General features: G+C 44.0%; 1 protein-coding gene across 4 annotated transcripts in view; it reads right to left on the reverse strand.

Moving 5' to 3' along the window:
- Window positions 1-2,295: 2,295 nt before the first annotated feature.
- The window catches only part of RGS6 (regulator of G protein signaling 6), a 249,557-nt gene continuing 234,951 nt past the window's right edge, over window positions 2,296-16,901 (reverse strand). For 3 of the 4 annotated variants that reach the window (XR_014956012.1, XM_031505011.3, XM_031505010.3), the window contains one exon: window positions 2,296-2,805. Coding sequence is in view for 3 of the 4 variants with exons in the window: in XM_031505011.3 (XP_031360871.1) it covers window positions 2,755-2,805 (51 nt within the window). In the remaining variant the exon portion in view is untranslated. Of the gene's footprint in view, window positions 2,806-7,342; window positions 7,528-16,901 lie in introns of those variants that run through there. The other variant, XM_085581969.1, reaches the window with a different exon arrangement.

Genomic DNA, 16,901 nt, shown 5'->3' on the forward strand with positions numbered 1-16,901 from the left:
TGTTCAAACACGGAATATTCCCCACAGGCAAAATACTGTGGCAGCCAACATGACCGTCCTGCAGGAATAAAGCTGAAAGACAAAGCAGAGTGTGTTGCTCAAAGGGCAGCAGCACATCCCCAGGTTAAAGTCTGGCATTTCTGCTGCCTGCACAGACCATAACCCAAATTCTACCTGTCCCATCACCCGCCAGCATTCTCTAGTCCTGCCAACATGTGTTCTCATGCTGCAGGACCTGAGGAGTACCTCCGTGGAGCTACCCCATCCTTCCCCCAGGAGACTTCTCCAGTGTCAGGAACTCACTGCAAAACGAGACCCACATGTACCACTTTACTATCCCTGCTCCTTGCTACACACCAGTTTCATTTTTTATGTGTACATCTTGCTCAGAAATGCTCTGCAGACCAGTTGGAGGGCTCACAAGACAGACCTCCCATGGGAAATGCCTTGTGGCTGGGCAGCACTGGCAGCAGAGTAGCTTGGAGTGCAAGCAGCTGTTGCTTTACAGAGCTCCAGTGATGCATGGCACTGGAGGGTTTTACAGAGATAAAAACACCATCTACAAGGCTCTGAGAAGAGATGACCGCTGCATTTTGGTAGGGATGACCAAGGGGGCACATATGCATATGCATAAATGGACATGTGAACCTATTCTACAAAAAACTGCTATTTCCCAAAGGGACCCTTTGGCTGTGTGGGCAAAGGAGGACAAATAGGTCCTGCAAGGACAGCTAAGTGACAATTTGGAGGGGACCAAATTTCCTCTTCAGAGGCAGGGGACCACAAGAATGTCAGGGACATTCACGGTTCTGCAGTCCTGGAACTTGCTTGTGTGTCATGTATATGTAGGATGAATTTGGTCTGAAGGCCTCAGACAGCAGGCTGTTTAGGGTATAGGCATGTGTAAAGAACAAAGATAATACTCAGTAGTCTACTGTACATTCATGCAGGAGAATGGACCTTAGGTATAATTGATATTAGGACTTTTCTGCAGGAAGGAAAAGAGATACCAGAATGAGAACTGTCATGGGCCAAGAGGAAGGTTCTTTTTCTGACAGATACTATGCTGGCATGTTTTTGTGCATACATAGGCCTTAGATATTAGAATAATACTTGCCTCAGAAGGAAATGTTGTAGATAGCCAGCTATTTACTTAGCTAGATGGTTTTGCCTAGGTAGGAATGCAGACTTGTAGCCACATAGCAGTTTCTACCACCTGTACAAAAAGCCAATTTGCCTTGGCATGAGTGAAAAAGACCAAGAAATGTCTAGTTTAATGTATACTTCAGATCTGAACTGCTAACAAAATATAGGAGATTTTGTGAGTCAGCTGAGTCTTGAAATTATTTTTTTATATAGCTAGTATACTGTATGTGAATGCAGGTCATTTTCCTAGCTGCAGCTAGTGTAAGTGGATTTCATAATAAAGTCACTTCAGTCCTGTCCTCATCCTAACCTCCATACCTCCAACAGCTTGAAACAAACTACGGGGCCATCTTTTGCTGTTGCATTCATGGGCTGCACATCAGATGAGTTTAGTGGAAGCTCATTTCCTCCATTGGTACAATTTCACTCTCAGAATGATGCTTCTCAGCAGGGTCAGTTGTGATGAGCTGGGTGTGCTGCTGTTTAGCAAGGGTCACTTGTCACCCAGTGTCCTGCCCATTCATGCCATGAATTCTCTCCTCACTGTAGGCTGAATTTTGACACCTCCCACATCAGAGTTACCTTTCCCTGAACACAAGTGAGTGGATTTTGGCCTTCTCTGATTGGAGAGCTGGAGTTCTGTTTGGTTTGCTTGGAGAAAAGTTTGAACATGCATCATTGATTAGGTATGCAATATCTTAAATAAATAGAAAATTAAATAAAATATAAACCAACTTACTTTAAAATACTCTGTGTGTGTATGTGCTTGTGTGTGCATTGTACATCTCAAACATGACTTTTTGAGCATCTGACTTTTTGAGAGTCTGATCACATTTGCAGTATGTGCACATGCAGAATGATTCCGCCGTCGTCAGAGAATTTGCACCAGGATCAGAGTCTGACTCAAGGGGAAGGATCCTCAGGTGGTGAAAAACACTCCTGCTTTCCTGACTTCAGCTGAGGATCTTGCCATCATCTCTGGATATGCTACATGCTATTGGAAGGACAATGAGTGATGAACTTAAAATAGTGCCCTTTTTTTTTTTTTCATTGTTTTAAAGGAGGAGAAACATAGGAAAGAAAAACCAAGTTAAGTCAGTGAATCTGCAGGTGAAATGCATTTGGGATTTTGTGAGAAGGAGAAGCAGCTTCCAGCTGAAATATCCAGATATTTTATTGGATCCAGACAGCCACATGAAAAGGAGCAAGTGAGATTGCGGTGCCATCTTATTACAGTCACGTTTGTGCCAGGGAGAAAAGAGATGTGGAAAAACACTGATCTCTCTTAGCTCTTCTTTCTCCAAGCTGTGGTTGGGTCCGTTTCTGTAAATTACTAGACATCAAGCCCTCGCCGTGTCGACCTCCCGTGTATGGTGAAGTGCTCTCCAAACCTCAGTTGGAAACAAAGTACCTGCACAGAGCTCAGGGTCCTTAAGGAGCTGTGCAGACAGGGAAGTGTTGGTGTAAACTGTGAAGAGAGGTGCTCCACTGGCTCTCTGCTTCCAATTGTTCAGGCTGTCTCCCCTGCAGGGACCTGCTCTCCCTGAAATGCCCCGTCCCCAGCAGTGGTCCCAGCTGTCTCTCCCGTGGGGCGGTCGGCTGGAGCTGTCAGGAGGACTGCATCAGGCCAGTGAGGCGCTTGCTTGCCAGAGACTTTCCCTGGAGGGAGGGACAAAGAGACAGAAAAGATCCAGAGGTGTAAGTGGTGTCTTAGAATGGTTTCTCTGGGAGTGAGGGGTAGGAGCCTTCCCCCAGAGTGGGGCACTAGGCTCTCCTGACAAGGGAGACAGGTGAGGTGAGCCTGCCTCTAGAATTTCATGTGCCTGCAATTTTGCCCCAAGAAAGTGGTTTGGCAAGGAGGAATTGTGTCTAATCATGTCCAGTGGCTATCACTCAAGGCTGTGCCCTGGGACCCTGTCTCGTGAAGATATTTCCTTTTTCCAGTTTCATGGGAACTGGTAAAAACAAAGCCCTGTCCTACACTCACTGCTACTCCTTCTGCCCAGTGCTGTCCTGGTGCAGAGCTCTACCCAGCTTGGGGAGGGATGCACAACCAAGGCTGCTGTGAAAACTGGAATGTTCCTCCCACAGTCTGTCAATCAGTATCAGCTGCACAGCATCCACCACGAGCAGGTCTAGGAAAAATGTAACTTCAGAAACAGTTTAGCCTGTTCCTGCCCTGCTTTTACTCACCTTGGCACACTCCTTGGTCACTTGCCTGCTGGGTTGGTGCCTGTTCTCTCCTGCTTGGCCTCCCTGCCCTCCCTGTGCTCTCCTCCAAGCCACCAACGCAAGAGTGTGGCAGCCCTGCTCAGGCCCTGCTGTCATCCACGTGAGCTTTCCCACTGGCAGGACCAAGGACTAGGAAGAAGGAAGGTCACCTGCACATCTGAACTCCTTCCCTAACTTAGACTATGGTTTCAGGAACAAAGGAACTACAGGACCTATTTCAGGATCTGCAGCCAGTGTTCTCCATTTGCAGACAGGGTATATCCACATAGGGAATACTGATGTTTTTGCAATTAGTGATATAACAGTGAAAAACTATTTTAGGTATTGCACCAGTTGCTGTATTTCCTCTTGAAAAATTATGTTTTTCTTAAAGAAAAAAAAAGTCTTGCTTGAAATAAACATTCAGGGAATACCAAAGAGCTGTAGAACACCTAGCAGCTCTTAAAAAACCTCCTCTCCATTACTATATTTAGCCAAAATTTCTTTTGCAATAAGAAGTCTTACTGATTGCTGTTTCAAAGAAAGAGCCACAAAAAGACCAAGAGAAATTGATTATCTAGTGAAAATAAGTAAGCACAAAATGTAGAAAAAAAATTGAAATGTAAAAATTAGCAGGCTATTGGAAAAAAATATTTTTAAACAAGTTATTACTCTAGGAAAAGAGAAACACTTCCTAATTCCCTTTGATTTCTAATCTCTTTCTACGTAGGGCTGTTCCAGGAGGATGTAGCTATTCCCTACCGAAGCAGCATTTCATTACTGAGATCTGTGACTTTCACCAAATAATTTGTTCAGCTGCATGAGCACACACAGCCTAATCTGCCCGTGTTCTGTATAGCAGCAGTTGGCTGCAGGAAACACTGTCATCATGCAGATTCTCCTGCCTGGCAGGAGAGGCCCACAGCCATTGCTCTGTGCCTCACACACAGGGCTCAGCATGGGAATGGCCAGCTCCATCCCAGAGCTCTGCAGACACACCATTCAAAGACATGCAGGTTTGGGTTTTGGTTTGTGTTGTTGTTGGTTGGTTTTGTTTTGTTTTGTAGGATAAATAAAATGTTTGATTATTACTATTTTTAAATGCACTGTTGTAAAGCTTGGCCTAGGGGGTGGCCAAATCTTCTGCAGGGCAAGATGGCTTGGGGAGCTAAGACCAGGGCTGTCATTTTGCTCCTGTTGAGGAATACCAGAGAGAGAATGCTAAAGAATTATGAGTCCCTGAATCCTAGTTATAGGAAGAAAGTAAAGATATGGATGTTAATTCCTGGAAGAATAACATGGCTGAGTTTAGAAGGAAAAAAAAAAAAAAAAAAAAAAAAAAAAAAAAAAAAAAAAGTTCATTTCCACCAATATTTGGGTACTTCCTTAGGAAAAAAAAAAGTAACGAATAATCCTTGGTTTATATAATGCCTATTCAGTCAGACTCTTACTAATCTGCGACAGGCAGCTCCTCTTGTTATCTTCTCACAGGCAGGTGGCTTGGGGCTACGCCAGCTCCCTGCAGTCAGGTTCCAGCAGGGCTGAGGAGCAAACACTGTTCCGCGTCCCGCCCCCATTTCAACATTCCTGTGTTCCAAGCAGGAAGGAGAAACGCCGGTCGTGGGCCAGGCTGAGGAGTGGGGACGGCTGCCCTGGAGAAGGTGGTGGGCTGGAAACGGAGCCAATGGCCGTGATTTGTGCAGAGCGAAACTTCGCTCATGGGTTTCCCCGTGGAAACTGCTTCTCGTTGCGGGGAAAAGCAGTGGCCTCCATCTGCAGCTCCCCATCTCATGGGAAAGGCGTTACCCTGGGAACTGCAGCAAACTTCCCGCCTGCAGGCTGAGATGAGTCCCCAGTGCAAAGCCCGTCTGTCTTGCAGGATAACTGCGCCAGGGAACGGCCTCATGGGCAGGGACATGCAAACAGATGGGTGCAAGAAGCTCTGTTTTAAGGCAGCGAGAAACAGGCAGCAATGCTGTCTGCTCGGCTGTTGTGTTCACCTCTGTGCTAGGACAGATGGCAAAAGGATCCCTGAAATTGCATAGAGGGATTGATGCTGCGACATTTTTGACTACAAGCAAAAGTGCTGTAATGTTCAGCCCCCACCTAGAGGCATACTGATGCAGGGGCTTTTGTTTCAACCCAATGCAGGGCCAAGTGTCAGCCTCACAGCATGAGTCTGAGTGATACGGATATCAGCAGGCTGGGCTTGGGTGGGATGCAGGTGTTCAGTTTAGGATTATTTCATTTTAGACCTCCTCGTTAAAATAAAAGTGGATCAGGAAAAAACTGCATTTCATTAGGAAAACTCTTATCTCCTTCCTATTACTAAAATGAACAAGAAGGGAGCAAAACAGTGTATAACAGGTGGAAAAGCCGGATGGGATCTGCAGTCCACCTGCTGATACAAATCAACATGACTCAGTTGTTTTCACAGAAGTGCTGCTGATTTACACCACCTGAGAGGCTGGCCCATGGTATCTGTTTCAGGTTTAGCCCTGCAGGGCTTCTAAGGCACAAAGCACATCAGGAGACACAAAAGGTTTGCATCAGCTGACTGAGAAAAGCACAGGATGGCTTCTTTGGAATGGGGCAGCAGCTCATTCGGCAGGCAGCCAGCTCTCTCCCAGGACCCCCAGCCAGTCCATCCAAACCTACCTGTGCCTGCTTACCAAGAGGGTGTCCGTGGCCAAAGAGTCCAGGATGGTGACAGCATGCTTTAGTGTCATTGCTTAGGGTGTGGGAAAAAGGCATCTGGGTAAACAGGAGAGTGGCCTGTGTCCACCTCGATACAGCAGAGGTGAGATGCATCCCTGTATTCTTTGTGATCCTACAACCCTTCCCTGAGGCTGCATAGTGTGAATGCCTGAGTCAGTCAGGTGAAAGGCTGCTCTGAGAAGCTGGAGGTGGCTGAAATAGTTGTTAATTGGGTATAACACATGCCAAAATAGGTCCAGGAGAGCAGGTTGGGTCTCATCTACCACGTGGAATGGATGGAATTCCCTTGGGGATATATCTGACACAGCAAGAACATTTCCGATTATGATGTGAAAGTTTGGCACAAACAACACCTAGTTTCTTTAAAAAGGTTCAACCAAAATAAATCATGTTTTCCTTCCACGCATCTTTGTTTAGCATGAAACCAGTGGCTGTCTCTACCTCTCCTGTCTTCTGGAAGAGAACATCAGCAACAACTGCTGTATTTCCATGAGAAATTACATCTAAGCTAGGCTGGCAGGGTATTTGGAAAGTGTACCATCTCAAGCTCAGCACACTTCAGTGCTTCTTTTACTGTGCCACATGTATATACTGAATAATTTTAAGGTGAGGTTAGAGTGGATGTAAGGAGTGAACTTTTTACATCGGGTTCTAAAGTCTATAAAGAAATCCTTGTACTCCAGTCCCAAAATATTTGTCACTACTAATTAGGGTTACAACAATTAAAAGCCCAGACTGTTGTCACTGAAACAGCATAGCACAAGCAGTAGGGCATATGTTGTATGGCATATGTTGTGTGTTGTCTTGGATGCAGGAAGGCTTCCTTTTCTCTCATGTCCTGCAAGCAATTGAGCTGTTCCACAGCTTACAGGCAAGGATGACATGGAGCTTCACCGCATCTGGTAAAGGTAATGTCCAGTTATCTCTATGCTGCTGAATGAATTTTTTTTTTTCCCCTTGAACCACCCCCATGACAAGAGCCATTTCTTAAAGACAGTGTAAAATCCGAATTTGGAGTATCCTAAGGAAAAAATCAGGGAATACTTAATACACCTAATGAAACTGTCCCCTAGAATATGATTTCCAAATATGTGGCCATCCTCACTGCTTGGCTACATGTCCAGCAGAGGATTGGATCTCAGCACTTGTGGACCATCAGGGCTCAGTGAGACCCACTGAAATAAAGATTAACCTGCAGGTCACAGGAGATGGTTAGCACTTCAGTGGCTGAGCCTTTGCTGAGTAGCTACTAAGCTAAAGTGTAAAATGCAATCAGCAATTATTTTAATGAAGCAAAATTCAGCAATTTAACATAGGCAAGAAGCCAAGTAAGAAGGAAAAAAGGGGTGTCTGGGATTTGATGCAAAAAAGGGACAGCACTCCTTTCAAACCTCCTGTATGAGCTAGCAGAGTTTCCGTCTTGCTCCTTGCTTTTGTCTGCCAAAACCAGCACTTTGCACAGTTGAGAGAGAAGCAAAGAATGGTAACTTTAAAAAATATTTTTAAATAGGAAATTTTGTTCTGTCCAGTACCTATGGCTTCACACAATGTTGGTATGATCTGCCCAGCACAGAGCAATTCAGCATGCAGACATTCCCTACCCCAGCATGCACAAGCCAGAGCTCCCATGCATGTTGTCAACAACTTACCTGAACAACCAGGCAGGATTTATCCCACAAGGAGCTTTGTGGCTGCAGCAGTGGGAGAGAGGAGAGATGGCAGCACAGGCTCCCCTTTGCCATGTCAGTACAGACCAAAGTGCTTTCACGCTGACTGCTCGCATCCACAATTTCCACCCACCAGCCTAGGGCTCTGTTTGCTACAGCTGGCCCCACTCCTTGCTTTCTAACTCTCATTTTTGTTCACGGCTCTCCTTTTCCCAGTCTGCTGCGCAATCTGCTCCAGCCAGAAGCATCACCTTCCTGGAAGAGAAGTCATCTCCTGGGGAGCACTGTTGCCCCATCCCCTTTGCAGAGAACTAGGGCTGGTCTGCATCTCCAGTGAAGGTGAGATAATTCTCCTTCCATTGACTTGAATCTGACGTTTTTCACATCATCACAGGCACTGCTCAGTTTTTCAATCTGTTAGCTAATATACTAAAAAAAATTTGTCAGTGGGTAGACAACGTCCTGCAACCAAATTTTACTTCTGAAGAGATTGTTATGGCCCTAGCACTGCCAGCACTGTTTGGTTTCCAATGTTATATTACAATGCAGAGCCTAGGGGAGCTTTATTTTTGCACCATTTAAAAATATTCTTTTTATTAGATTTTTTTCATTAAGATATACATTGTCAACATAATATAAGTGTAACACAAATTAATGAAGTTAAATAAGAAATGGAATTTAAAACATAAACAATACTGGAAAATAACTTAGTTCAACACAAAATAAACACGGACATATAAACTATGAACATAAGAAACATAAATTAACACACAAAATGTGTTGGACGATACCACCAATTATACACTGACACAAACTGAAAACAGGAGCTGCAAAGTGGCTGTAGAGGGTAAGGTGGGGCCAGATGCTCCCAGCATGTGGAATGCTCTTGTGTGCTTGCCAGCACAGTCTCATGAGTTACCCCCAAATTCTTGCAGAGTGGACCCCACTCCTCTTCTAAGGCTTGACTGACAAGTTACCTGAGCTTCTTGCCATTCCTGTCCATCACAGTGAAGCTCAACCACCATGGTTTATGTTCCCACATTTGATACTGCTTTTTTGCTCTTCTAGGTCATATCTCTTATGGGAACAGTTCAGAGTGTCAGTGCAGTTACAATCAGTATCATCTATTCCCATTTTAAGTTGTGAGGATTTCTTACGCTTCCTAAATGAGGCATTGCACTTTGCTTGGAGAAATACCAGTACACCACTCCATATGGCACAAACCAGGACCTGTGTATTCATCCGTTCCTAGCAGAGCTTCACAAAAGCTGCAGCCCTCCTCCACCATCCCACCAGCACCACAAGCAGGATCCTCTTCTTTTGTGGTACAGTCTGGGCTCCAGACTGTATAGCTGAGAGTGAAACAACTTTGGCACTGGTCGAAGCTGTCTATGGACTGCAAATTCAGCATCTTTTCCTCCCTTTGACAAAAACCCAGGAAGACAGAGAAGCAGAGGGATCACTGCAGCCAGTACCCAGTGGTATTGCAGACTGCATTTTCAAGCTACCTCAGAAATGCCCTAACTGAATGTTGCTGGTTTGCCTCTTGGGCAGGGTGTGATTCTGTGCAAAAGACTCAGCTTGTTTGACAGCTTTCAGCATGACTGGGAACCAGATATGTAAATATCTTGTACAGAGGAAAATGGATGCACCACTGAAATATCAAATCTCCCTGGAGTATCAAAATAAACTTGGCCGAAATCACAGCAGGGGCTAAGCACACCTTCCCTCCCAAACACATTGCTAAGGTCATGGTTTAGTATCTGCAGCTAGAACTGTCTGTAGTGAGAAGGTATCAGCTTTTGTCTTCCAGGGCTTGTGTGTGACTCAAATGAAATACAGCAAATTAATAGTGGGTGTGTTTGAACTCTGTATAGTGCCTTTCAACCAGGAGGGTCCCCAAGCACTTTCACAAATGATATGCACAAAGATTACTCACCCACTTTTCCCTTGCAGGGGCAAAAGGAAGCTGCCATCCTGTGCCAGCAGCACTGCACAGTAGTGCTTTTAGGAAGTGAAGGATAACTGATCGACTAGAAACAATGCATACTTACCCATTAAAGGAGCTCCTGGATATAGAGCAGACTGTGCAGGTGACACTGCAGCTTACCCCTGACCAAACCGGGTAAGACACCATGACAACACCAAGAGCAGATGTGGTGCATTCCTGCCTGCAGTGGCAAGTCAGTGCATGCGCTGTGCAGGCCATGCATCCGTCCCTCTGCAGCCCCAGCCCAGCCCCACTGGCTGGCGGTCACACCAAGGGAACAATCACAGGACAGGCTGCAAACACGGGCTGCAGCCCCTTTGTGCTTTGGGTACATTCTGATGTTTCCCACCACCTCAGTAATGCAAGTTCATTTTCTCAGCACAAGCCAGTGTAATGATTAGAGTAGCCAAGTAAGCACATTTTCTTTTAAAGTAAAATACCTTCCAAAGATAAAAATAACCCTTTTCCCAGAATGTCTTTTCTTGATGACAAATCTAAAAAATTTTGGAATCCACTCCTGTATCCCCTCCCTTCTTGCTATCTATTCTGATAGCCACTTCACCAGAATATCAGTGTATCATCTTTTTATACTTTCCACTTTTTCAACCACTATTCTCTACCAATAACAGCTTAAACCTTTGTCATTATTGGAGGCTGTGAATACCTTCCATATTCTCAAATGCTGCGATCTATATATGCAAGCTGGTAGAGCTGGGAAAGTGAAGAAGTGGGAAAAGCGATAAATATATGACAGCTTTATGAGATTATCAAGGAACTAGTTAAAAAGATGACATTGGGCAGCAATTCTTTCTCCAGCCTTACACCTTCTTCACTGCTTTCATGGTTACTATTTATAATACATCACAGTGACACAGCTGTGCAAAACATCACACAGTTCACCTGAGAAAGATAAGATTCCATCAACACATTTCACATGTGTGACACCACACTCATGAATTAAGAATAGGACTGAGTTTGACTTGGGCTCTGATCCAACAGTACACAAACCAAGAAGATATAAAAAAGAGTATGAGTAGCAGTGGCTAAAGAATGAAGCTCAGGGTCAGGAAGATGGGGAAGCAGCAGCAGCAGGGAAAAACAAAAGTAACAACATGGAGCTGGGAGCCAGCTGAGAACATCAAGGAAGGGACAGCCAGGCAATCAGGGTAGAAACTAAAGTTTTCACAGCTATATAATGCAAGAGAGCAGATACATATGGAACTGAAATTAAATATGCAACTGTGGATTTCTCTGGGCACTGAACTGGGATGCACGTACATCCTGAAACAAGAATTTTTCAATACAAAATTACTAAAAGATATGAGAAAACTAAAGCAAAGGAAATGCTACCATGAAAACGTCAGTTTGCATCACTGCAAGGAGGAGGAGGGCATGTTAGGCTCCAGACAGAAAGCATCTTGGGCACTGAGCACAATAAATACATTGAATACAAGGTCTCCAGTCATTCTTGTTTCTGGAAAAGTTATCCTTGCATGAGAAACCCAGGTGGCTCCACAGGTATTAAGTATGTCATGTGGGACTTTGCCTGCAATGCTTCTGGGTGAGAATACAAAACCACTAGACTGGTCCTGCTAACATAAGGATGACAGCAGCTCCTGCTTCCCAGCTTCTCCTTTTGCCTATGCTATGGTTCATGAAGCTGGGCCAGTCTGTTGATTCAGTAATTAACTTGTGTCTGGGAACTGAGACAAGCTTCAATCTTCATTGATGTGCTGTACAAAATGTTCCATCCAAAATGTCCAGTTTGAAGAAGGGTCATTTGAAAACCCTTATTCTTACATCCTTAATCTACAGTCTACTTCCCACACAGCTTGAACACAGACCATCTCATCCTTCACCTTATTTTCTTTCAACACTGCATTGAATTTACACAAGAGATTCTTTGCCTTCTTCAGGTAAAGACCTTTTCCAATCCAGAAACATAATGTGTAACAGTGTCCCACATCCCTCAGTTCAGCCAGAATTTGTAAAAATTCTGCCTAAAGAATAGATTGCTGCTCTGGTCACTCTCTTGGTCCTTTAAAACACAAAGACTGAGAACTCTTATCTTCTAAAAAGTGGTACATGTGGGTGTACCTTTTTTTCTTACAGAATATCAACTGGGAATAAAATCCAGAGGTCTTTGCACTGAGTCACCACCTGGACAGTGAGTCAGAAATTTTAACACCTGTTTTATTCCAGGGAAAATTCCTTCCTTGGAATACAGCCATTTTAGGAAAGGTTGAATTCAAGTTTGGGTATGATGGTCCAAGCTTATTTATCTAAGTTACCTGCTGAGGCTGGTATCCATAGGTTTAATCCCTGTTATTGCTGCTTTCAGAGATAATGCTCAAGATGCAACAAAGGACTCCTCTCCTATCTCCTCCTTTATTAAATGCAAATGGTTACCAGTGCAAGTTAGGCAGAGACTTGGTGGCTTGCTTTGTGACACAAAAAGGAGAAGTAGTTCTCCTAAACATACTCATTAAAATATATTTTCCTTCTACACTTGGCCCTGAAGGATCATCTCAGCTTATGAGAACTAAGCTTCTGTCTATCTGATTATTAAATAATTTCTAAAGCAGATGGGAAACTACAGTGGTTTAAACAGCTAGGCTGAGGCTGCAAGGCTAAAAATAGTAGAGCAGGCTCCTTTTAATTAGTAAGATGATGAAATATGACAGAAGAGAGAGATGTAGATATATGGATTTGTGTGTATGTGTGTCTTTAAAATTAAGTTATTACCTCAATACTAGATATTATTTATAACATATATGATACATGGTGTCTGATTTTTATGATGCCATTTATCTTCACTTGAGAGGGAAGACAGGCTAACTCTGCTTTCATAATGTCAATCCTTGTTGTATTCAAAAGGAAAATTGTAATAAAATAAACCTGCCACCATGCACAGTGCCATCCTTTTTGAAACAAGATGGATTAGTAAGTGCTCCCAAGCAATAGACTGTCAGCTCTGCCACTCCAGGATATTGACCATTCCCCAGGGCACCCTGGAGAGCATGGAAGAGCCAGCCTAGCTTGTGATTCCAGAGCATGGGAGCCTGACTTAGGGCCAAAGGGGCCAGGTATTGTGATGTTCATTCTACCACTGTGCTGCCTATGTATTTCTGAGGACTCTTCAAAACCTGAAGAGAGGAGAAAGGACATCTGCCACCCCTCTGCTCCAGCAGCACTGGGCAGCATGTGCCCTGTAGCATTCTGCTGCTCCACCATGCAGATGTGGCCCTTCAATCCTCGCTAGATGACTGGTGTCAGCTGATACTTTGTAAGCACCTGGAAGTAAAAGGTGAACCATCATCACAGTGAAAATTGCCCTGTCAAAATCTTGCTTTAGAGTCATAATGTGGACCAGATAGCACATGGCTTTCAGAAAGATTTGGTGCAAAAACTTGGTGCATTCATTAGTCATGAGATGCCTTCTGTTGGTTAAAAGTATCAAGCCAAGGAAGACAAGACAGTGGGTCTTCAAGGAATTGAAGACTGGTATAAAAAAAATTATCTAAAGCCCTGTTTTTTCTTATTCCCCATTGATCCATGTGAAGATGGAAAGCCTCTGGTTACCTAGCAGAACTTCATGATGTCTTGCTAAAGTATGTCAAATGGTCTGGAGCTAATCCCTGACTCCTGAGTTATGACTGAGATAAGCAGGAGCCCTGTGAGTAAAATATCTTCCACTTCCAAGTCTGTGCTCCCAAAACCAGGTGTACAGCTTTCCACACAGTACAGGACACCAGTTTGGGAGCACTGTAAAATTTTTCTTGGGTGGGGCTTAACTCAAGTAAGAGACAAAAAGCCTGCAATACTCTGTAGTTTGTCAACACAAAGCTTTACTGTTTCTCTTTTGTTTCTCTTTCCGAAATGTTGCATTTTTTTCCTGTCTTTGTCAATCAAGAGATAGTGGGACCCAAGAAACCAGACAAGGCAAACTTAGAGAGTCTGATTTTTTTCATTCAGGTGAAGACTCCCTGTCTAAGATGCTGGACATGTCTGGTCTTGTCAAGCTTTCTCTGATATGGAAAGCAACACTGTAAGTACAGTATTTTCTGCAAGGAAAGGATCATGAACCTCTACCTCCATGCTCCTGCTCTGGCTCTATGCCACCTGCAATGTTCCCCAAAGTTCCCCAGATTTGAGTACAATGATGTAAAAGGAAGGGTTCTAGAAGAAAGGGGGTCCAAGAGAGCTGGTCAATATTCAAGCATCACTTTTGTCCAGGCTCAAGACCAGTGTATCGCCATGGGCAAGAAATCAAGCAAAGGGAGCAGGAGACCCCTTTGGATGAGCAGGGAGCTTCTAATAAATCTCAAACAGATTCTGGGATCTGGAAAAAGGAACTGGCCATGTGGGAGGGCTAAAGGAATAGTCAGAGTATATGGGGATGTGACAAAGAAGGCCAAAGCCTATTTGGAATTAAGTCTGGCAAGGGATATGAAGTACAACAAGAAGGGTTTCTACAAGTCCATCAGCAGTAAAAGGAAAATTTGGGAAAAAGTGGGGCTGCTGCTGAATCAGATGCATGTTCTGGTGACAGAAGACACAGAGAAGGTCCAGTTACTGAATGTCTCAGTTTTTAGTGCTGAGGTTGGCATCCCAGACTTTGGAAGTAAGAGAAGAAGGCTGGAGAAAGGGAGACTTTCTCTTAGATGTAGAGGGCTGGGTTAGAGATTGGCTTGGCAGACATATGTCCCTTAAACTTCTTTACATTGAGGGTAGCAGAGCTGGAATAGGCTGCCCGAGGAGGCCACAGAGTCTCCCTTTGGACACAGTCCAAATCCACCTGGACACATTCCTGTGTAACTTGCTCTAGGTGACCCTGCCTAAGCAGGAGAATTGGATTAGGTGATCTTCAGAGGTCCCTTCCTACTGTAACTATTCTGTAATTTCCCAAAATGCTGGGTCACATCCTACAGCCAAATCTGAAAATTTTCCCAGGGCCTACTGGCCTTCTCAGGGTCAGGAAAAGAAGCACAGACTGGAGGTGGCCCAGATCCACAGGCAATTAATAGTTCAGGCAATATAGGAGATGATTTCACTTCAATTATGGCTCCTTAAGGCAAAGAAACTTTTAGCCCTTATTGGTTTTGAGATTTCTCTTACAGCCATTACTGGAAATGTGACCTCATATTAATCTGCTTGCAAAATAGGCTCAGTGCTTCTCCCTTGAAGAGAGACGAACTGGGGGTCTCTTCCAGCCAAACCTTAAGCATACACTTAACTTCATCACGCCCGTGCAGGGCCAGCTTGAATATGTGATCCTGTAATGAGCAATCACTTAAGCATAGTGGAGTTCTGGAAGTATGGACTGCTGAACTGCTCGACTCCTACACAGTCAGGGAGCTGCAGTGCTTTTTAGAGAAGTAGAGCATACAGAATTAACTTCATCTTAATTCAGACCCCTGAGTATGCCATAAAGTTCTCACTTTTGTAATACTGTCCTCTGAGGACATTGTGACATGTCAACGTAGTGACTATTTTCTCATCTGATGGCAATGACAAACTGCCATAATGCAAAGTATAAAAAAATTCAGATTCTTTCTAGTTCTGGTAACTATCATGCTGTCAGAAGATGAGATTTTATATCTGTATTAAGAGAAATGAAAAAAATACTTACAGCATGCTAGCCAGTAAGACAAAAATTAACTACAGTGCTGACCAATCTACTACAATTTTCTTTACAGCCACTTGCATTCAAATCATAGCATCCCAAACTTAGCTTGTCAAGTTACCCTTCAAATCAAATGCAAGAGAAAAATCCATCTTTGGCTGTGCAACTATAAACCCAGCCAGTCTAGTAAAGTGAGAGTTACTCTTCTACGTACTTGGCAAATCTGGGAGCAGAATTTACCACTCGATATAAATATTTCTGCATAGTTTGTTTTAAAAAAAATTTAAAAAATCTTTCCTACTCCTCTCCCTGGCAGACTCTTAGAAAGCAGTAAATATGCAGATGGGCATAGTGATATATTTTGTATCAACATATTTTAAATGTGTGCATATGCATTAGCTTTATAAATACATTCCCCAGGAAGTCTGCCAGTGGATGTACTACAAAGCCTTGTATGTTACATTTGGGTTTGCTTGCACAGTAGCACAGCAGTGTCAGGAAGAACTGCTCTTGGCTTATTTGCTCTAGAGCAGCTCACACTTACCTGCACAGCTTCCTGTTTCTCTCAGGGTTTACAAAGGTACTATATTTATATACCATGTGTGTTTATGTAGTGTACATATAAATATACATATATATATACACACATGCAAGAATGTCATAGACTCATAGAATGCTTTGGGTGGGAACCTTAAAGATCATCTAGTTCCAACCCCCCTGTCAGAGGCAGGGGGACCTTTCATTAGACCAGGTTGCTCAGGGCTCCATCGACCCTGTACTTGAACACCTCCTGGGATGGAACATTTGCAGGTTCTCTGGGTAGCCTGCTTCACTGCCTCACCACCGTCACAATAAAGATTTTATTCTAACATCCAATCTGAACTTACTCTGTTTTAGTTTGCCCTTGTCCTGTCACAATGTGCTCTTGTAAAAAGTCCCTCTCATCTTTCTTGTAGGCTCCTTTAAAGTATTGGATGGCCACAATTAGGTAATCCCAAAGTGTTCACTTTCTAGACTGAACAAACCAAATTTTCTCAACCTTTCCTTGTAGAAGAGGTACTCTATTCCTCTAATCAGCTTTGTGGTCCTCCTCTGGATTCAGCTTTTCCTGTCCTGGGGACTCTAGAGCTGCATGCAATACTCCAGGTGGGGGTCTCATGAGGGCAAAGCAGAGGGGCAGAATCCTCTTTCACAACCTGTTGGCCACGCTGCTTTTGGTGCAGCTCAAAACACAGCCTGTGCAGTCCAATACCTCTGCTACTCCACTCCACTTGCAGTATCTGCCTCTGGTCCTGTCCCCTCTACCTGCTTTTCCTGTTCTGTAGAAAAATTGCTGCACAGTCAGATCCCTGAATGCAAGCAGGGCAAGCAAGCCTTGTCCAAGCCCTGGACAGACCAGCTGGAGGTTGGAGACTAATGAAGGACAAAAAGGGAAGACATCTGCCCGCTGCCCTTGAGGTCCCTCTGTCTCCTAGAAGATTTAAGTGTCATGTTTCCTGCTGTGACTGTGCTCCTTTTCCGGTATCCGTATCATGCATAAGGC

Source organism: Lonchura striata, chromosome 5 (genome assembly GCF_050655825.1).
Source record: "Lonchura striata isolate lonStrDom1 chromosome 5, ASM5065582v1, whole genome shotgun sequence".
Classification (NCBI taxonomy): domain Eukaryota; kingdom Metazoa; phylum Chordata; class Aves; order Passeriformes; family Estrildidae; genus Lonchura; species Lonchura striata.